The sequence below is a fragment of the Macrobrachium nipponense genome, chromosome 39, assembly GCF_015104395.2.
Source record: "Macrobrachium nipponense isolate FS-2020 chromosome 39, ASM1510439v2, whole genome shotgun sequence".
NCBI lineage: Eukaryota > Metazoa > Arthropoda > Malacostraca > Decapoda > Palaemonidae > Macrobrachium > Macrobrachium nipponense.
Genome location: NC_061099.1, coordinates 11442172 through 11464442, shown reverse-complemented (window position 1 = coordinate 11464442; position 22271 = coordinate 11442172). Strand labels below are relative to the sequence as shown.

The 22271-nt window shown below is 40.7% G+C and overlaps 1 protein-coding gene across 4 annotated transcripts in view; it reads left to right on the top strand.

Annotated features, from left to right (window-relative positions):
• LOC135210525 (microprocessor complex subunit DGCR8-like) overlaps positions 1–21288 on the top strand; it is a 215323-nt gene extending 194035 nt beyond the window's left edge. For 2 of the 4 annotated variants that reach the window (XM_064243401.1, XM_064243400.1), the window contains 6 exons: positions 7991–8152; positions 8368–8487; positions 10695–10877; positions 19068–19211; positions 19652–19798; positions 21194–21288. In XM_064243401.1, the coding sequence (XP_064099471.1) occupies positions 8020–8152; positions 8368–8487; positions 10695–10877; positions 19068–19210 (579 nt within the window). In that variant the 5' untranslated portion in view covers positions 7991–8019 and the 3' untranslated portion in view covers position 19211; positions 19652–19798; positions 21194–21288. Of the gene's footprint in view, positions 1–3091; positions 3213–3279; positions 3716–7990; positions 8153–8367; positions 8488–10694; positions 10878–19067; positions 19212–19651; positions 19799–21193 lie in introns of those variants that run through there. The other 2 variants (XM_064243399.1, XM_064243402.1) reach the window with 2 other exon arrangements.
• The last annotated feature ends 983 nt before the right edge of the window (positions 21289–22271 follow it).

The following is a 22271-nucleotide window of genomic DNA, read 5'->3' as shown; positions in this document are numbered from 1 at the left end:
ATGGCTTACTTATCTCTTGAGTAGAAACGGAAACTATATCGTGATTGAACGTTTTACGTTGCAATAATGCTACGTAGCGTAAGTGACGCAAGTTTATTTGTTCCCCGTATCTGTTACCCAGAAATTGTGTCACTTGAAGAAAATGTCAGTCTGCCTCTTCAATTGCAGCTCCGAAGCCCAAAGGTGATGACGTCTTGGCCGAAAGTTTCCCCACTAGACTTTAGTGATGAATAACCAACAAGAAACTCTAACCTGTTACAGTTTAAAAGGCAAAGTTTCAACTTGAACAGGTTACTTCATCCGCGTTCTCTAAGAAGCTATGCTGTCCTGACAGCTAGCTGTTTGACTGCAAGTGATGATGGTTCAGGATTGTATTTGGAACGGTTTTCCGTTTTGTCAAAGTGCGGAAACCAGAAGCTTTGCTTTGACACTGAAGTCGTGAGCCTCCATAATGCAAGTTGACAACCTGAGCCATAACAAGAGCGGGTCAATGACCTCACAGTGATGTTACGCATAGGGTCATTTCAATTAACGTCAGAATCCACGTGCCGTTGTCACGTGTATGGACGTTTACAATACCTTTGTGATGATGGTGATTTGGTCAGAAGTTTCCCAGAAAATAGACCCACAAATATTATATAAACTTACGATTATATTTAGGATTTCAGTGATAGTGAAACTATTGCAAATCGTTGTTGCAAATGAAAAGCCGCTGTCTCCCTTTCTTCAGTCGCCGGGAGAGTCTCAACACCAAGATTATGCATGGTTTGCATGGACTGGTAAGTGCAGCCTTGCGATATAATCCGCCTTGTTGGGAGATGAATAACACGGGGTTGTCAGCGAAAAGTGTCCATCTCTCTTGCGTGGGATCGCCATTGCCAGTCAGGCGAACCCTACTCGGTAAGATGAACAGGTCTTTCAGAAGCTTTTTACGTTTCTCGGGACAAATAAGGCCGGAAAGCCCTTGCAAAACTGCTTCTATGAACTGAACTCGGTAGAGAGAGAGAGAGAGAGAGAGAGAGAGAGAGAGAGAGAGAGAGAGAGAGAGAGAGAGAGAGAGAGAGAGAGAGAGCTTGGGTTTTTTGTGCAGAACGTATCTTTTATAGACCCTTCGTTTGCTTGCAGAATTGTCTGCAGGCTTGAAAAGAGGCACAGCAGCCGAAGATTTTATGAAGACTTGATAAAGCCTCTGCCATGGGACGGCATCGCAGCTAATAAATCTTTTAGAGGCATTGCTTACGTTTTTTTTATGATAGAACCAAACCATGACAGGGACTCGAGGGAAAAATAGTATAAAAAGACTTTCTAGAAATAGAAATTCATCGTTTTCGGGGCTCAGCTCGTGAACCTTAATAATAATTTCACCAGCATCGAACGGAATCCTTTTTCAGGGCTCGCATATTCATGATTTCGAAATATAAGTACACTAGCACTCGCATACATACATACAACCATACATATATATAATATACATATATATATATATATATATATATATATATATATATATATATATGTGTGTGTGTGTGTGTGTGTGTGTGTGTGTGTGTGTGTGTGTGTGTGTGTGTGTGTGTGTGTGTGTGTGTGGTGACAGACAAATTTTTTGGGTCTTTGTTTTATTGCTGCTCACGTACGGTGTTCTATTTCAAAGTTTTGCTCTGCTGCATTACTTATTTCTTATACATTCTCTCAATCTCCCTTTTTTCTGATTTCCACATCTGTGATAAAGTGAGTTCCTTGCTACTCAGTTTAAAATGTCCTGGGATTTGGGAGACTAAGTGCAAAAGTTTGCTGAAAGTATGAAGTTCGAAGGATTCTCAAGAATGGTGAAGAATGATGACGAGGACGTAAGATAAGGAAGGAGGTGGCGATAAAAGTATCTAAAGAGGTTTTTAAAAGAGTTATGATACTTGAATAAAGTATATTTCTTACATGGTACAAAATTTCAACTTTTCTGGGTGACTAAAACTTAGCAGAAGTAGAGATTTTGATCTTTCTTGGAGGGCTGCATCTATGTCCTGTGTGAGGGAGGATTGTAGGTAATGAAAGGAATGTATTCTAAAACTTCCCGTTTTAAGACAGGAAACTAATTGCGTTCTGGGCTTTTGTAAATTGTGCCAAGGGCCTAATATAAAGGTCAGATTGTACAGGAGGTAGAAGTTTGGGCTTTCAAACTTTCATTCTATATTTTTACTACAAGAAAATTAAGATAAAATGTGTATATTACGCGCCAGTTACCCGGCAATTGCCCTGAAGAAAATTGATTAAATGTTATAATTCTCACAACTTCAGTTCATTTTTAAATTAATCAAGATCGCCAGAACTCATAAACTCATTGAATTTAGTGTAATTACTTTATTTTACTTTTCGTCATTCCCAATTGACATGATTTGGTTCAGGTTATTTTAACGATAGTAATTTCCTTGTGGCAAATAAATTCATCCCTTTATTTAAGAAACGAACCTCAGTTTAGTGTGATTTCTGTGCAGTTCATCAATGTTGTATTATCCATCTTGAAGGGGGAGAAAGAGGACTCCAAACAGTCTGTTATATAATATATGAATTTATGAAGTGTTTGAAAACCGAAAATTATTATATTTTCATTATGAACATACTGATATTCAGATTCCGCATTAATTTCCAGTTATCTATGAATATAGGTTTCCTTTTTCGTTTTAAAGGCCAAAGGGTAAAGGTATATAATTGACAGTTTGCAGTATCGGCTCATCGAGAATGTTTCATAGCGACTCGTAATAGCCTAAGAAGAAAGTTCAGGAAATAAAAGTCAGAATTTGGCTAGGAAACAAGTCCCATTAATTTATGGTCACAGGGAAAAATTCACAATATTTCTTGGGGGGTCATTATCTTTACGGCCATCCCCGACTCTTGCATATATACTAAACAAGCCGCAAAGGTGGATACATACATACATACTGGGTTAAAACCCTCGGTGGTCATTATTTAGGAATGTGATTTCTTTCTGTGACTTTGTTTTACCAGGATTCAGAGAACTACGGCATTAATTACCATTGCCTTGTTGTTCAAGTTGTGAATAGAAACCCAAGAAGAAGAAGAGGTTTGTTTACATGGTGTCTTCTTGCGGTGACGGTCGACGGGGTCAGGTTAGACGTGGAGGCGGAAGGCAACGGAACCATCCTTGTTTTGACTTTATAGGTCGCCTGTCATTTAGAGCCCAGAGAAAAATTTATACGGTACATATTTACTTCAACACATTTCAGTAGTGTGCGTGTGATGCAACGTTTATTTTTATCAGGAAGTTAACTCTAGTATCTCTTTGTTTTTATTTTTTTATTTTTTCGGTGAGCAGGCCTTTCGTTACAATTTATTGGCTTAAAAGTAGTAATTCCAAAGAAGAGATTCGTACGCAAACATCGTTTTTTTAAATATTTCTTGGTAGTAGCCTATGCTGATTAGGGAGACAGGGATATCCAGTCTTACTTTGCTGGAGCCCAAGGGGACAAAGTTCAACCTAGCTAGTTTAGGGCACAGCGCCCTAAGTTAGGTTAGGAAGGTAAGGTCTGATGAGGCCAGGACACAGTATTCTAGGAAAGGTTTTGATATCTCATGCATGCCCCTGTCTCCCTACTCTGCATCCACTCTGATAATATGTAGCCTACGTGTATCCTAGTTTGCATACAGTCACGAGTCGTCGTTGGTCAGAGAAGGAGCTAAAGACCTCTACTCTCCTTTCGAAGTAAGTATTTTCTCCAAAGTTAGAAATTAAGGCCTTATTTTAAGATTTAACAGACGGTAATGAAAAGGATGGCCAACGCAGTGCCCCCACCACCAAAACGCTTTCGAAATTTTTACTCACAAGTCGGAATATTTAGAAGATTGACGCCATGTCGATGTTTGCGGAGTTGTTTGTGTCAATAAACTTCCCATTTCCTGTGCTAAATCCGCACTCCACTTGTACCCATAGACGCTGGGGCACTTTCATCACAACAATTGTACACCCGACCTCTAACCATACTTCTCGAAGGGGACTACTGCATTCTTTGTGGCGTTTTGTGCTCTTCAATTGTTTATCAGTGTAGTCAATTGGTATGTGTTTACCCTCCAAACTGGGTATGAGACTTACACAAAACCAGGGAAATAAGTGAAATTAGCGTATCTATTTGTAGTATATATACACATTACAGCAATTCATGGAAACAGTTTGTAAATGCATTGGCGTATGTGTGACGCTCCACTAGATTAGCAACGATGAGTCATTTTTCCTCGCGCCGTCTGCTCTAAGTATAGGTACATCCGAAATATTTGTAATTTTTCGGGGTTAATTTGGTTGCAAAAAAGGGATAATAGACATGAATTAAATAAACATTTTGAAGTAAAGTAAACAATTAAGGTAATAAAGCCTTGCACCCATAATCAGTGTTGTCGTCTACTGCTCGTAACTGTGTTCGCGGAGTGAGTACTTAGGAACCAGGAACAGCAATGTGGTTCAAGTGCAATGTGGAGTGAATTAAGACCAAAATGTGTATAATTGCAATCAAATAAGCACTGTGGAGTTTCAGTTGTAATGGCAGTAAGGATAAAACCACCAATTACAAGGTAAAAATGAATTCAGTTCAAACCATGACCCCCAGGAATAAAAATTTTCATACTTTCAATAATATAGGCAACAAAATGTTGTTTTATTGTGCTGATTGCAACTGCAATCTTGAGTAAGATCAATAAACGTTACATATATACACTAACATTGTTCAGATAAGTGCTGGGAAAGATGGTGGATTGTACGTGTTTAGACCGGCCAGCCTCACGATTGCCACCATATTGGATTTCAAAACTGCCTTGAAAACATATTTTACGAAGAGCGTCACGTGCCTATTTTAGTTTGTATGGGGCTTTCATATATCACATTATGTTGAGGAAATTTCAGTCTTTTGAATGGTATGCTTAAAGTTGTAATTGTATTCTTATTTCACCAATTAAATATCGAGTGAATAAGGCCTGGCCAGCGTGATGACGATGGATCGTCCGTGATTGTTTACCCTATTTCATGCATTTCTTGGTGATGATGATGTTACAGACCACCAATTTTTGTCTTTCTGTAGCCCCTTTTAGCATGTATAAAAATTACGGGACACCCCAATAAGAAACCAGGTTTTTAAGCAAACAGGGAATAAAAATGGTAGACTTTAACCATCAGAAGTGGTGTTAAATACTTAAACCACTAGGTATGCAATTTGCTAAATGCATAGTTATCAGTCACAAGACAAAGGGACAAAAAGGGCAATTACTGGGATATAGCCTAACTTACTGTAGGCTAGCCTAACCCCAGGGTGCTAGGTCTGTCTGACCAGTCCCCTCTCCCCCCTCAATCATAACATGTTGTAGAGTGCCACGAGTCGTCAAGTAAAGCACAGAGATTCATCCTAACCTTACCTGTCATCTACCCTAACCTAGGCGAACATACTGTACTGATCTAACCCAGAGCACTGTAAATCAGTCACAAATCACATTATAAGGGACAAAAATATCACAAGAAAAACTTCCGAAATATATCCTAAGTTACTGTTACCTAATTCCTCGTTGGATGAGTGGTTTCTGTGCTTGGCCACCAATCGGGTAGTCCAAAGTTCGATCCTCGGCTCGGCTAACGCAGAATCAGAGGAATTTATTTCTTGTGATTAGAAATTCATTTCTCGGTATGATGCGGTTTGGATCCCACAATACGCTGTAGGTCCCCTTGCTAGGTGACCAGTTGGTTCCTAACCACGTAAAAATATCCAATCCTTCGGGCCATGCCTAGGAAAGCTGTTAATTAGCTCAGTGGTCTGGTAAAACTAAGATATACTTAACTTTTATTGTTACCTAGCCTAATCAGGGTGCTAAGTCCTTGTCTGACCAGCCCCCTGCCCCCATCTTAACATGACTCAAGGTGCCATGAGTTACCGTATGGAGTAAAATGTATGGATGCATCCTAACCTTACTTTTAACCCAACCTAGCCTATGATGTCAGTTCCTTGCCTGACTTGGGGTCATCTGTACTAATCTGCCCCAGAGCACCATTTTTGCTGGCCCTGGCATCGGCGAAGAGAGTAGGGGAACTTCATGGTCTTTCCTTCAATGTTAAGCACATGAGGATGGGGATCGGTGACGCTCGATTTCGTCCCGGATTTCGTAGCGAAGACTCATAACCCTTCGGTCCCTGATGACCGGTTCGAGTCATTTACACTCCCCTCCCTGAAGGACTTCACCAAGGATGGTGCGGATGATATGCTGCTTTGTCCTGTGAGGGCGCTACGGCGCTATCTAAAGAGAACTCGCTACCTCAGGTCTGAGTGTCAACACCTCTTCGTTAGCACCGGGGTTACCAAGAAGGAGGTGTCCAAGAACACTCTTTCTTTCTGGCTTTGTGAGGTGATCAGGAAGGGGTATGCTTCGGATAAGAGTGACGACACCCGTACCCTTCGTCAGAGGGCCCACGAAGTCGGAGGTATTGGTCCAACCCTTGCGTTCCGCAAGAACTTCTCTGTGGCACAGGTGCTGAAGGCAGCGGTTTGGGCCAACCAGACCACCTTCACATCTTTTTATCTTCGGGATATCGCCCACAGGTCCTTGGACACCTTTTCCTTGGGACCCGTGGTCGCTGCTCAACAAGTTGTGTAGCTTACCCAGCTCCCAAGCGGACAGAACAGCATCGCATCCTTGCGTGACTGGCTTCTCTTCCTCCCCCTTTCTCTCCTCTACCTGTGGGCAGAGGGCTGTGGTCGTCACTACGCTGGACAGGAGGCCGATGCAGGTAAGCTACGCGACTGAGCTCCGTCCTATCCCTTTCAGTAGGGATAGGAGCGGTTATCCACCACTCCCCCAACAAGGGGGGGAGTGGATGCCAACAAGAGACAAACCCATGACCTTATATTTGGCTCTTGAAGTAGGAACTAGTTCTTGCTTGCTATTCATAAGAGGCATGCTTGCCTCCCTCTTATGAATTTGGTCCAGAGGTCTGACCACTGATCCTGCGGTGCACACCCCGATCAGCTGGGTAGAGGCTAGGATCCCTCCCTCTGCTCTTACGACCAGGGAGGGAACAAAGATCGGACGAACACCAGTCTGTTCTTAAGACTCAGATTCCACCCACCAATAAGTGAGTCTTCCTTAAGTTAAAGGACCGAGGGTTTGTATTACGTGTCAGAACAAATCACAATTTGTCGTAAATTGTATTTTTTCTAACTATACAAACCTGAGGTCCTTTACACTGTTCCTGGGCCTAAAGCAAAGTGAAACTTCACCTCCCAGCCAGGCGGGACACCCGACTACTGGTCAAGCAGTTAACTACCGAACCTCCTTGTTCAAAAGCTTATGACCGGTTCCAGCTGCATTACATTCCATATGTTAAAGGACCTCAGGTTTGTATAGTTAGGAAAACTACAATTTACGACAAATTGTGATTGTATGATCTCTATCAGAATATCTTACACAAGAACTTGTTTTGACTTGAATTGGTAAATTAACAGCATTTTTTCTCATTTGAATTTTTTTAATATAGAATTTGAACTGTTCTTATATTATTAAAAACTTGACCAACTTGACTTTCATAATTGCTTAATGATGGATAACCTACGCAGTTTTCCAGAAAGTGCCTGCTGTTGAAGGACCAGCAGAATTGTTGCTAGTGGTCCATGCTCATTGAGATTTGGTAGTAAACTATGGTACTTTTTGCTAGTGTTTAGATTTTGATGAGGGAGTTAGGTAATAAACTACTACTTGATGAAATGTAGATTATGATGAGTAATGGTTTGTGTCCAGGTAAATAGAAAAATATTTTGAGAACTGTAATTTAGACTTGAGAATGAAAAACTAATAGTGCAATTAGATTAATATCTTTCTTCATTTGAAAAGCAATGGCTGAAAATACTTAGCTTACTTAAGGATAGTATCCCTTAATCCATAAGCACTTCTGCAGAAAAGGTTGAACAGATTTTCCATGAGAATTCAACTAACCTGGAATTTTATGTTTCAGGTTTCTGACTTAACAAAGATAAAGCTAACATGGAAGAAGGTCCCCCGAGGAAGCAAGCTCGTCTAGAGTCAGACACAGAAGATGGGAGGTCCAATAGTGGAGATACAACGCAGAGTCTGGAACATGATGAACAGTGTCCATTCCCATGGACTGGGTCAAAAAGTATGTCCAGATTTATTTTAAAATTATTGAAATGTTGCATATTATTTCTTCCTGTGACTAAGCCTGGAGTCAATTTATCTATTATGTCTGGCAAATAAATATTTTTAGGAAGGACTTTTAATAGATATTGAAATGAATGGTAAGTCTAGAGTTCCAATGTCATTAATGTGCTATGCGTGATTTATGCAAGATTTTCTTAAATTTCTCTTTTGTAGGTACTGGAACTAGGGCATCTGGTGGAAATAGTGTCATGACTGATGAAAGGTATGCAGATTTCCAGCTACTAGATGAAGTACATGAGGATGACAATGATGATGATGATGATAACGATGCGGGTATGTACTAAATCATATATATGTAATCATATTTCACATCTTTTTCTTTTGAGGGCTCATCAGAATGTAATTAGTGAGTGAGCATAATAATCAGTATATCTTGAGGGCAGTTCAGTTATTATTGAAAAGTCTCATTAAATGCAATTCGTGTTGGTGGTAATTGGGATTTAGTCCATAACATGACGTTTACAAAGAAAATGGAGATTCTGAATAGTTGACTACAAAGTGTTGAGATTCACAACTAGTTAGGATTAGTAATGTAGAAATAGCTGTGATACATAGTGTTTAGAGGCTGAAATATTGGTTTGATATTTCTTAAAGTAATGATTGTTTGGTCACATAGAGAATGGATGCAGATCAGTCAGGGAAGTGTTGGAAATAAAATTGGATCACTATTTAATGGCAACATCCAGAGAGTTATGGAGAATGGACTAGATGGGAATTCATGCCTCCAGTATATTGTATAGGATAAAGGAGGGATAGAAAGAACTAATCAAATGGCTCAGAATGTAAAGGAAAATCCTAATCTAAAAATCTTGATGATGGTCATAGCTAGATGAAGATAAGTAGAAAGATAAAAAAATAATTGTTGAAGGTCGTAGATGATCTAGACCTGATGGGAATTTAGGCAGAAAGTGCACAAGACAGACAACGGTGATAATACGTACAAAGGAACTCGTATCACATTCAAGTCTGTAAAAGGAAAATCTCTTGTAAAAGCATTGATGATAATGATATGTTGAGGCACAGTGTTTGGCATTCGATTTTTCCTTTTCAGGCTGGAACTTCAACTATGTTCTTATACTCTTGACTATCATCTACTTTGTGCACTGTGGGCCTCAATTTCCATGTGGACTATTTCCTTCTGTGCGTTTCAGTTATTTTTTAAGTCTTCCTTCTAGCCCCTTCTCATCACACGTCCAAGCCATCTCAGTCTTTTAGGTTTCTATCTATTTTCCAGCAGTGGGACACTTCACATTCAAGAAAATGGCAAACAGAATACCGAGAAAAGAGAGACAACAGCATCCTGAGAGCCAGTCCATATTTTCTCCTCAAACCAAAGTTTGGATGATGAATATCCCTCTGAATTGGTAAGGCAGAAGGAATTTTTGTCTCCTTGCCAAAGAGAGTTTAGTTAACAGAGTGCTTACATTAAAGCAAATGCTAGTGTTTTCAGTTCCTGTCTGCTGTCCTATTTGCCTTGTGGTGCTGAAGGCTAGCCCACCTATTCACACCATTTCAGACTAAATAGCTTTTGTGGCAACTACTTGAGGAAAATCATTTTGGTAGTTGGTTGTTACAGTGTGACAAATATGGTAGTCCTGAACACGTAAAAACAACTTGTCAGATAGGCCATATTAAAGGGATGAATGACTGTTGAATTAAAAAAGAAAGTACTTTGTAGCAAAATTTACGGGAGGAAGGAAAAAGTTAAAAGAACTTTTATGCTCTACTTTGACAGTGTGAAATGGGATTTATATAGATATATGATAAATATATGGAAAGGAAGTGCCCAAGATTGAAGACCTTGGAGTCAGACAATCATTGATAGCTGTGGTATTGGTGGAGAGAGGTTGAGGTGTTAGGAGGAAGAGAAGCATGGATGGAGTCATAGATTTCATAGTAGTAGTAACAGCAGCTCACCACAAATCTGTGTAACTCCCTCCACGTTTTACCTGTGAATCTTAGAATTTTGTGGTCACGTTTCAAAATGTCTTCAATTTTCATTGTAAGTGCTTGTCTCTCTGAAGATTGGAGTAGTACATGCATTATTAGTTTTTGCTGTGTTGGCTAATGGCTCACTCTTGTAGTCACAGAGTAACAATCTCTCATTTTCTCTTTCCATATTCATCACAGGAAACTAAGGAGACATATTACAAATGTACAGTATTGTTACATATTACTGTTGTTACTCAATTACCATTACTTTGCCATTTGGTAAATGTGCTCTTTGTCATGTTTACCAACAGCTTCTTGGGAGCAAAAGTCAGGGTAGTTTTTTTGTTTCCAGATGTCTACTTAGCATGTAGTGTGACGTGTACCAAAATGCATGAAAGTAACTGTATCTATAGGAATATAATGGTTACCATAGGAGGTATTGCTGTCTTTTGGTATAAATTTACAGTGTACTAGTTGCAGTTTATAATTTCACTTGTATATTAGATCACTTTAGTCATGTATTTCACCGTTGTTTAACTTCATTTCAGATGGTCAGGATACTGAAGATGATTATGACTATGATTCAGAAGTGCCTGAGGAAGAGATTGATGCACTTCTTGAAGAGGGACTTCCAGAAGAGATGAAAGGACCTAGGAAAAGGAAGAGAGATGCCATTATTGGTGAAGGAGAGGAAGCCCCATATGATGAAAGGGAAAAATTGGTGCTGATAGGTTAGTGAAGTTTTGTGGTTTTTGAGTTTTGTCATAAATTTACATTAATTTCAATGAAAGTTCCTAGGACATTAAAGTCGTCAGCCTTTTTTTCAAATAACAGTAAGTATTACAGTCACGAAATTTTAGGTGGGAAAATTATGGAGAAAGAGCATAGATGAAGGTGTAGTTAATGTGGGAATTCGGGCAGAAGCTGCAAATTAAGAAAACAAATGAGAGTTCCTGTCATGTTTACCTCCACAAAGGGAAAATCTGTTCTCAAAAATGTCAGTGATGACAATTGCTGTTATGTGGATGAAAGGGAAAATTTTCCCAATTTTTGCAGTCATTTTTTTATTTTTTGTAGTTTTTAAAGAAAAGTACTGTATTTGCCAGCATGTAATACATGCTTTTCTTTCAAGAAAAAAGTGAAGGAAGTTCATGGTGTGTCTTTTGAAGTGACGGACAAGTATTCAAATTAACTTGTGGGATATGACCAACTGGTTGCTAGTGTGGAGTAACAGATCCCTCCTTCAGACATAAACACAAACTGTGGTAGTCCCTTGTAAGTGAAGTTGTGTAACAAATAAGTTCTATCTCGGTGAATAGGCTTGACACCCCTCAAAAATGCTTATTACAGGCAGTCCCCGGGTTACGACGGGTGTTCCGTTCTTTAGACGCGTTGTAACCTGAAAATTGTTGTAAGCCGGAACATCGCCAAAATTCCTAAGAAAACCTTACTTTTACTGGTTTGGGTGCATTGAAAACTATGTAAACTGCATTCTTATTGCATTTTTCATCCAAAAAACCTTCAAATATTGATTATTTTGCATTTTTGGTGTCATATTTCTTCTGCCAGTTGAGTGTTGTAAGCGCCGTAACCCTGGTTACGACGCATGTTCCAGGGTTACGACACCTACAACACTCATCTGGCAGAAGAAATATGACACCAAAAATGCAATAAGAATGCAGTTTACATAGTTTTCAATGCACCTAAAGCATTAAAAGTAAGGTTTGTTCATGAAGCTTACCTGTCAGATATATATATAGAGCTGTATTCTCAGAAGTTCGACAGAATTTCAAAACTTACGACACACGCAGTAGTCGGCCAGGTGGTTAGTACCCATTTCTGCCGCTGGGAGGCGGGTATCAGGAACCATTACCATTTTCTATTCAGATTTTCTCTGTCGCCGGTACTGTCAACACCTGTTTTCAGTACCTCCGTCTTAGGATTTTGTAAACTTCATTGCCGCTTAAGTATCCTAATTGTCTTTTGGTTTATTGACTTGGATTTGTGGCTAGGCATACGCTATCATAGATTGATTTCAATTTGGTTTTGATTGACCTTTGCATAAGATGTCTGAATCTAGTTCGGCTAGTTTCAGACTGTGTTGTCTGCAAGAGTAAGGTGAGGCTACCGAAAGCTTCGGTAGATCCTCACTTGGTATGCACGACGTGTACAGGGCATGTTTCTTTATTGAAAGATCGATGTAAGGAGTGTGAGAGTTTGACTGATTCCGAAGGGAAGACGTATGATTCGTATGTACACAAATTAGAGCGTGATTGAATCAGGCAGTCTTCCTCAAAGACTGCATCAGTAAACAGAAGTCAGGGTAGTGAACCTGCTAACCTTCCGGTAGACTTTGTTTTGCCTAACCCTGTAGTATGGCCTATGGGCTATCAGGTTATGTCTGCGAGAGGTAATGGCCTTTCTGTTATTGTGGATTCCATCCGTATCTTGGAATCTAAAGTGCTCGCTCTCCAATCAGTGTTTTGAAGTGTAGTGCCCCTAGTGTTGTGGAGGGGGCGTCAGATCGGCCCTATAATGCCTCTAGGCCTGGACCTCTGTCGTGGACTCCCAGGACACAGGGAGTGGGCAAGCTAACGAAAGCCGAAGGAGGGTTACGGAGACCACCCCCACCGATCTGGCGTCCCTTCGGCAGGGACCTGAAGACGCTTCCCAGGCTGCCAAAGATTGTGCACGTGCACGAATCCTGAAGGATTGCTTCTCGTCCTCCGAAGCGTCCTCCCCGCACGGGGGTTGGAACTTTCGGAAGGACTCGCGCCCTCTAATGAGAAGCTTTACAGAAGAGGACGCTTCACGTCCTCTCTCTTGTCATGCGTTGCAAACGTCGCCTGAAGTTTTTTACGACTTTCCACCGCAGAAGAGAAACAGGATGTCATCGGAGTAGGACGCTTTTGAGCGCCAGACGCCCTAACTTTGTTACTGTGAGAAGGAAGAAGGCATCCCTCGCTTCTCACAGGATCAGCAACAGTTAGTCAAGACGCTCGGCAAGCCCCTCGCTAGGACGCCTTTCGAGACGCTTGACGCTCTGTCGAGAGGAAGGAATGTCGTTACTCTCGTAGCAAGGATTGTTTTCCTGCTCCCCAAGACGCTCCCCCCTCCTCTCCTCGTAGCGCTCCGTATACGGTATGTGACGTTCGCTCTGCTGCGAAGCAGGATGTTGTTCAAGCTGCTATGCTTGACGCCCGGCAAGCTGCTTTGCATAGTCAAGCAGCTCGCCAAAACGCCCCTCGCTCGTCCCTGAGGGACACTCCGTCGGCTGCCAAGCATGACGCTAGTTTGGCAGCTAAGCTGGACTCTTCTCAAGCTGCTAAGCTGGACGCTTTGCATGCGGCTTCGTCACGAGCTGCTCGTCAGGACGCTCAGCATGACGATTTTCTGGACGCTTTTCTGGACGCTCGTCAGGACGCTGACATGGACGCTCTTCAGGACTCTCCTCATGACGCTCCTTTATCGGACACTCTTTAGAACGCTCTGCAGGACGTTCCTTTACTGGAACTTCGCAAAGCTTTGGAGTTTGCTATTAAGCATTCCCGACTTTCGTCTTGAACCCTACTTCAAGTAGGAGACCCCCTTTTACGAGAGGAGCCTCAGGGTTTGATTGCTTTGTGGTCTGTTAAGGACCCTTCTCCTGTTCCCGTAAAGGAGACAGAGTCCTCGAGTGACTCGCAACCCACGAACGAAGAAGAGACTACTTCGTCATCATCTTCATCTATCAAGGTGTCGACCCGCCTTCTATAAGACTCTTTTGCTGACAAGTTTTGGCCCTCGGTCCCTTGCTCTCCTCTCTCGCTGTTGGCGTCGTCGAAGAAGAGGAAGGCGCCTGGTCTCGTCAAGATGTCCTCTTCGCTTTCTACGAATAGAGCGTTCAATAGAATCCATGACTAGATGGACTCTAGGAAAGCGCAAGGCAAGACTTCCTTTGCCCTACTTCCAGCGAGGTTAAGCGTAAGAGCAGGCATTTGATATGAGGCGGGAGAGGAAGCTGGTTGGAGAGTTCCTTCCTCTTCCCAGGACAATTTTACCAGCCAGATAAACGCCCCGAGGAGTTCTCTCCTGTCCTCTGCTAAGGTTTCCTAAACACTTTCAGATCTGCATTGCCATCTGAAAGGGCTGTTCAGGACAATAGATATTTTAACTCCTAGGTTGGTGTTTCGGAGCCCTGGACCTGCAGTCACGGGGACCTGACTCTTTTTCTCTCGAATAACTATCCAACCTGCATGGATAAGGTAGTCAGGTTGGTTCTGATGATATGGCATCTAGAAGGAGAGACTAGTAAATTGAAGCAGATTTCGGTGTCGTAAAACGCCTCTTCTGCGTTCAGGAAGGCGCTGCCTAAGGGGAACCTTCGGTCCTACCTGCCGTAAGCCTAGTCTCTGAGCAGGAATCCTGCCCCTTCCTCGATTTCTAACGGGAATCGGGAACGATATACAGTGGTCCCCCCGTATTCGCGGGGGATGCGTACCAGACCCCCCCGTGAATAGTTAGAACCCGTGAATGTTGGAACCCTTATGAAAATGCTAAAAACATCCTATTTTGTTAGTTAAAACTCAAGAAAAACCCCAAACCCAATAAAATGTTCATACTTGGTTTTTTTAATAGTTTTATCACAAAAAGTGCATTTTATGATGAAATTCATCAAAAAAAAACCAGGAATTTGTGGATATTTATCATAGAAAAATACCGTGAATGCGCAAATTTTCGCGCAATAATGGCGGGGAAACGTTCCCCAGAGAAATCCGCGAATGTGTGAGTCCGCGAATCTGGAGAACGCGAATACGGGGTCCACTGTATGCTCAAAATTCCTAGATTACCTTTTGTCATATCCGTGGGTTCCCCCCATTGACAAGATACTAAACGTTTTGTCAGGTAAGTGGGTAAGGCCCCATTGACAAAATATTAAACTCTTTGTCACGTAAATGGGTTTGTTCTCATTGACAAAGATCCCAATAACATTCTATCGCGTAATCGGATAAGCTCTCATTGACAAGATTCAGAAGAACTCATTCATTGGTTACTACCTCGCTGAGGCTTGTCAGGGAAAAAGACTTGTAGACTATGTCCATGAAGCCTTCTGTCCGATAACATAAGAAGCTTGACTTGTCCTCTTCGGTTTTCGGTTCTCACTTGAGGCTCTCCTGCGGCTAATACTAATTCGTTCTCTTGGCTAAGAGGACGAAGACAGTTCGATCTCCATTCCCTCTCTCCTCGTCGAAGAAAGAATGTAGTAGGAAGATAGCTGTCCCAAACCAAATGGCCAAAATACTCTTATGTATTTTACATTCGCGTCATATTGCTATTAAGCGATTGTATGGTTCAAGTTACATACGCATACCGTAGTTACCACTACGGATGGCGACCAAGAGGACTTTTATTCTAATTACATTTAATCGGTACTCCCGGCAACCCTCCAGGAGTTTCCAGTTTCCCTTTTAGTTATTTTTAGGTATTGTTACGACAACACCAGCTCAGCTTCTGGTATTTTATTTAGCAAAAAAAATCTGTTTCGCCTAAAAATGTACCTGCTTTGAGAGTTTCTTTCTGCTCGATGATGGTATCAAACATACCCCTTCGTAGAATGGAATAGCTGGCAACTCAGGCAGAATAGTGCGAGACGGCGAAAGTAGACTGCTGTCACTGTAGAGCCAGCTCAGTTCCAGCTGGTTGTCTGCCATGCGCGGTCGGTTACGTCTCTCTCTCCTGCAGGATTGACTGACTAACCATATCTCTGCCCTACAATCACAGACTTTAGCCTTGGGTTGAAGGGAAATCTCGCATGCATGAATGAACATCGCCTTCGCTTTGCAAAAATTTTTCAACAGAGATCTCTTAGACTTTTCGGTTCTCTTTACCGCACTGTAACAGAATTCTGTATGAGTCTACCGCAGCATAGCGCTATGATAATAATGCACACCTGCTTAGGCAAAGCGCAGCCTTATTAGGGAAGGAAACAGGCTCTGTAGGGAATGGATGAGTCTGCTGGGGCCCATTTCCTCGCTGGAGAAGTTTGTTTCCCTGAAGAGACTGTAATTCAGACCTCTCCAGTTTTTCCTACCGGAAAACTGAAATAACATTGAAGATATGGAAGTGATTCTGAACATTTCTCAGTCGGTCGACGATCAACCTAAGGTGATAGCGAGAAGGTGCCAGGCATCTGGAGAGGGAAACAGATGTCCTGCACATAATCTCAAAAGAATTGGGAAGCAATGAGGTTGGCTCTCCAGTTCTTCTAAGAACGAGTTGTTGACCGAGTGGTCCAGATCAACTCTGACAATTCCACAGCTCTCGCATATCGCAAGAAGTATCGAGAAACACTCTCTCGGTCCCTGTTCGAGTTAACGAGAGAGAGCCTGTGGTGAGAACAGGCACAGAACGTAACAATCCTCAACAGGTTCGTTACAGGATTGCAGAACGTCCGTGCGGATCTTCTCGATCGACTGGTAGCAACAACCGACGCTCCGAGTGGACTCTTCATTAGAAGTAAGTCGAGAGTTATTGGAGAACTGTTTAGGGGCGTCCTTTGATAGATCTCTTCGCAATGTTGAAGACGAAGAGGCTTCCTCTAGACTGCTCCCCTTTATTTCTCGATGCGGGAGCGGTAACAATAGACGCCATCCTATGGGTTTGGATGGGGATGGATGTTTAGTTTCTTTTCCTCTATTCAAACTCTTAGGAGTAAGTAATAAGATAATTTGAGGCGTCAGAGGGAGCGAGGATGACGCTGATCGCCCCATGTTGGCCGTCGAGTGACTGGTTCACAGAGGTCATGTCCTTCCTAGCGCACTTTCCAAGGACCCTTCCCGAGAGAGTCTATCTACTTTTACATCCCCACTTCGAGAGGTACTACAAAACCTCTCCGCTCTGAGTCTGACTGTGTTCAGACTATCGAGAAGTTGACCAGAGCGGGAGGCTTTTCAAATCAGTGGCAAGTACAATTGCCAAGGCTAGAAGAGCTTCCTTTCTTGTAGTGTACCAATCGGAGTGGGCCGTTTTCTGGAGATGGTGCAGGAAGAATGGCTGTTCCTCCACCTCGACCTCTGTGAATTAGATTGCCGTCTTCCCTTTCCGTCTGAGGAATGTGGATAAGCTGGCAGTCTCGACTATTGAAGATACAGAAGTATGTTTGTCGACGGTCTTTGGACTCAGAGGTTTGGATCTGTCGAACAAAGCCCTTCACGATCTTTGAGGTCTTTTGAAATCTCGAAACTGTCTAAATCGAAGCTTCCGACATGGAACTTAGACTTAGTGTGGAAGTTCCTGATGTCGAAGCCTTTCAAACCTCTCCTTTCTGCAAACTTGAAGCACGTGACCAGAAAGGCTAATCTTTCTAACCGCTCTAGCTACGGCAAAGAGGGTTAGTGAGGTTTAAGCCATCAGCAGACATATTGGCTTTAGAGACATAATGCGGTGTGTTCTCTAAGCCCTTCGTTCTTGGCTAAGAATGAAAACCCGTCTAACCCTTGGCCCAGAAACTTGGATATCAAGGGGATGGCACAAATTATTGGGCAAGAGCCAGAGAGAGTCCTGTGCCCTGTCAGGGCTCTCAAGTTTTATCTAGATAAAACTAAAGGAAGTCGAGGTCCTTCGGACAATCTGCGGTGTTCCGTAAAAAGACCAGACTTGCTCATGTCAAGGAACGCCCTGGCGTTCTTTTTAAAGAGCTCTTACAAAGAGGCTCATTCGTCATGTTTGGACAAGGGTTTGAAATCTTTTAAACTGAATGCTCATGAGGTGAGGGCGCGGCCTCAGAGGCATTTCAATAGAGCATGGCACTCAGTAACATCCTGAGTGCCGCGTTTTAGCGAAGCAACTCTGTTCGCTTCACACTACCTGCGAGATGTGAAGACGACATATGAGATCTGCCATACGTGTCCGCTGACACAATCTTGTCTCGAGTCAGAAGATATGCAAGTTAAGATATATCTTAACTTATATTTCCAATGTGTAAGGGATTTTTATATATCACCTATGTAATAAGCAACTAGTATCAAGATGTTATGCATCAGTCATGATGATTTATTGATAATTTCATTGCAATAGCTATTGTCAGATATAGGTACTACATAAATTTTTGATGAAAATATGTCTAGTCATCTTCGTTTCACTAAAATATGTCATCTTGAGGATTTAATACATTTCCTAAATAGTGAACAGCTACCTTGAACATTTGTAAAAAAATAATTAATTGATAAGCGTCAGCCATGTTTTCTACTGAGCGTCGTTGCATTTTGGTAGCTTTCATCAGCTGTTCCTTTTCACCTTGTCTGCTCCCTCATCCTCCCCAACACAGTCTTCAACACAATTGAGTTGTGGTTGTCTGCAATTTATGTAGCATTGCAATGTACATTTATTATATTTAATGTACTAGAGAGAGCGAGAGAGAGAGAGAGAGAGAGAGAGAGAGAGAGAAGAGAGAACGAGAGAGAAGAGAGGAGAGAGAGAGGAGAGAGAGTTAGTTTAGTAAATGGGTCATCTGAGTATCTCTGTATCCACCACCTACAAACCCCCACAATTCAATGTAATTTGTATGTGCTATATTACATTGTAGGCTTAAAAAAACTTTTGTGAAAAAATTATGCTGCTTGGTGATATTGTAGATTAACTAGATAACCTCTCAAGCTTCCACTACCAAGTGATGTATCTTTTGCTTATCAAGCAAACCTAAAAATAATAGGTTGCTTTTTAGAAGTTATTCATGTTTAAAGTGTTTTTAAGCATCAGTGTATGGTCCAGTACTTTTATGCATGCTATTCTGTTGAGCATGTAAATTTTTGCAGGTTTTCGTCTTATGAGGGAGGTTTGTTACCGAGCTTGATATTTAGCCAGATATGCAGGACCAGTTGAATTTATTAACAAGTTACTCTTGCAGTTTGATGTGATGAATATAGCTGTACCTGTTGTTTCAGAGAAAGGAAACAACCATTTTGAGGTTCTGCCTGAAGGGTGGGTTCAAGTAACTCACAATTCTGGAATGCCTGTCTATCTTCACAAAGCAGTCAAGAGTGTGCACAATGTCAAAACCCTACTTTTAGGGGCAGGGCAGTGTTAGGGTAAGTTTTTTGGTCTCACTGTAATTGTTTTGCTGAAGGTGGTGGTAGTGTTAATGTAAAAAATTAATTATTATTTTTTATACCCTGTTTGTTTGATTTTTTTAACACAATAATCAAAGGGGTTGGCATATGAGTACCCATGTACATATCCTTACAAAAATGAGATAAGAAATGAAATAATCCATCTTTCCTTTCAAGAGGCAGATCTTTTGCATTTTCCATGTGCAAACCTCCCTTTTCTTTCCAGTAGGTTGCCATCCCATTTTGGCTCTAATTCTTGAAGAAAGAAAAAAAAAGAGGTCACAGAAGCAAAGTTTTTGTATGAATGGTATTTGAAATTTCTGCTAAGTAAACATGCAGATAGAGGCAGATTTGAATTTAAATTTTTCTTTGCCAACCCAAAGCCTACTAAAGCTTAGGAGTTGTTCTTTTATCAACAGAAACATGACATCCCTTTGAGTGCGGTTCCTTGTCTTCAGTATCTAAAAGCTCTTAGAGAAGAATTGCAGAGCAAAGAAGGAAATGGAGAAGGCACTAGTGAAGATAAAAGAGACAGTGGATTGGATAAAACAACACATTTAAGTAAGGTAAGAGTATGAAAGTCCTATTTTCTTGGTATAAAAAATTATTAAATTACAGACCCTCTCACTTTATTTTAAAATGGATTGATACTGGCACTCAAATGGGTGGAAGGAATCTATCAGGTCTGGTATAATCTCCATGACTCTTCCCCCATGTTCAACCTATTTCTGTCCTTTAATTTTGCCAAGGTGTCTGTCCCTCTGTCCAGATTATTTTTGTTTTGCGCAGTCATCATAACAAAGGATAGAGAATATGGAATGCTTATGTTTTCTGCCAGTTGCTTGCTTCCCAGCTGGGATTATAATCGTAACACTTCTTCACTTTTGTTTAGTTTATTGATAAGTAAATTTAGGAATGTTTTATTTCCTAAAAGTATGTATTACATTTATTCTATTCATATGGCTAGCTCACTGCATTCTTGATTTTTCTGTGCCTTAATCATCATTCATAATGATTCCAAAGGTCATTTTCCTAGGAAGGGATGGTGGAAGGAAGACCTAGTTATAACTCTGGTCACACTGAAATGCTTCGCCATTTTGCATTCAAAATACAATCCAATTCAGGATGGACCATTGTTATAATTTGATAGGCTTTGAAACAATCTGAAGTGACTGACTTTAATATATAGTAAGAGGAAGATTTTAGTGGAAAGTTGACAGAGCTCTTGGTTGATTGTTTGTTATTTGTATTTATTTGTTATTTTTTACTACAGTACAAATACACCTATCATAATATACATATGTTGAAATCTAATATTAACTATTATTTTCTTAAGCTTGTGAATCCTAACCCATTGTTTTGATGCTTTTTGTGTGAGAAATAAAATATATATATTTCCTCCGTGGTAATAAATCATCACTACAGCAAATTTTTAATTGCACTTTTGTACATCATTTTAAATTAATATATTTTATGTCTACCAGAGTTCTCTTTTTTTAATTGTTTATTATGGCCAAAATGCATTGAATTATATATTTTTTGTTGCTAATTAAATTAGTTATTGTGGGTTAATATTGAGGCAATATTACATATACATATTCATTTGAAAAAGTTGGAGGATTAGGACAAGTTTCTTCACAACGGTCCGTACATTTACCAGTATCAGAGACTTAGGAAAAACTTATGTAGCCATTTTCACAACAGGTCCCTTCAGTAAGGGAGCAGATAACAGTTATAGGATTTGGTAAGCAAGAGCCCATGAATGAGATATAATATAGTTTCTTAACCCATTAAATATCAAGTTCTGGAATATTATAATTTCCGAGTTTTTAAATACTACTACATTCCAGTGCCTGTGATGCAGAAGAATATGTCACTTTTTCATAGCATCTAAGATCTCTTTGTTTACCAAACAAAGATCCATTTTTTATGTTTTGACTTTTGTTTTCTTTATATTTCAGGATGGAGGAGATAATCATGGAGTAGAATCAGGAGCAAGCAATGATGTGGTAAACAAAACATTTTCAAGTGTCCTGGGACTAACTCCATTGGAAGGTAGGTTGTTGGCCATTTTCAAACACTTTCTATATTGGCTGCTTATGAAATACATCCAGTTCTTTATGATGTAGTTTAGAGGTAATGCCAGGTAAAGGGATGGTTTGGAAAGATTAAGGGATTGAAAAGGTAAGAAATTTTAAAAAAAACATTTATTAAAAAAACAAAAAAACATTACATAGGTGTCACCCAAAATGATGGAAAGCAGTCAAGGAAAAACAAAAGAGAGCAGACTTGAACTTTAAACCAGGTAGTGAGTCAAGTAAGCTTCACTCAAGATATTGACATTCCCTTCTGTTGCTTACTGGACCTTGCCAGTTATTTTTTTTTCTGTTAAATGAAAAGGATTAGAGTAAAACTAGGGAAAGTGAAGGGTAAAATATATGAATATTTTCTTCATTACAGTGCCCCTTATTTAATGCCCTAGAGATAAAGAGGGTAGCGGAATAAAACTTAATAAAATGCAAAGATTAAAATGTAACAAGTAATAGCGTTAAACAAATAGGTATACATATGACTGTGAAATATATTCTGTTAAAACAGAATTCCATCTAATAAAAGGAGCACGTAAAAATGCCAAAATGTAGAAAGAGACCAGCTATTCTCTCTCTTCATTAATTGCCTAAAGAGAGACAGCTGGTCTCTGAAATATTGTATTTTCTACATTTTATGGGCGCCTTTTATCAAACAAAATATGCATAGGTACAGTAGTACCTCGAGATACGAAAGGCTCAACTTACGAAAAACTCGAGATACGAAAGCTAACATGAAAAATTTTACGGCTCTACATACGAAAATTTTTCAAGATACGAAAGGTTGTTGCTGGAAAGTCCGAGATTTGCCCGGACCACTGATAACAATTTTGAAACTCAGCGCCGCCAACTGAGTAGACTCGCCACCATCCTCCTGCTCTCCCATTGGTTCCTGATGCTAGTCACCGCCATGAGATCCTTCTCTCCTATTGGTCAGCATCATTCCCATCAT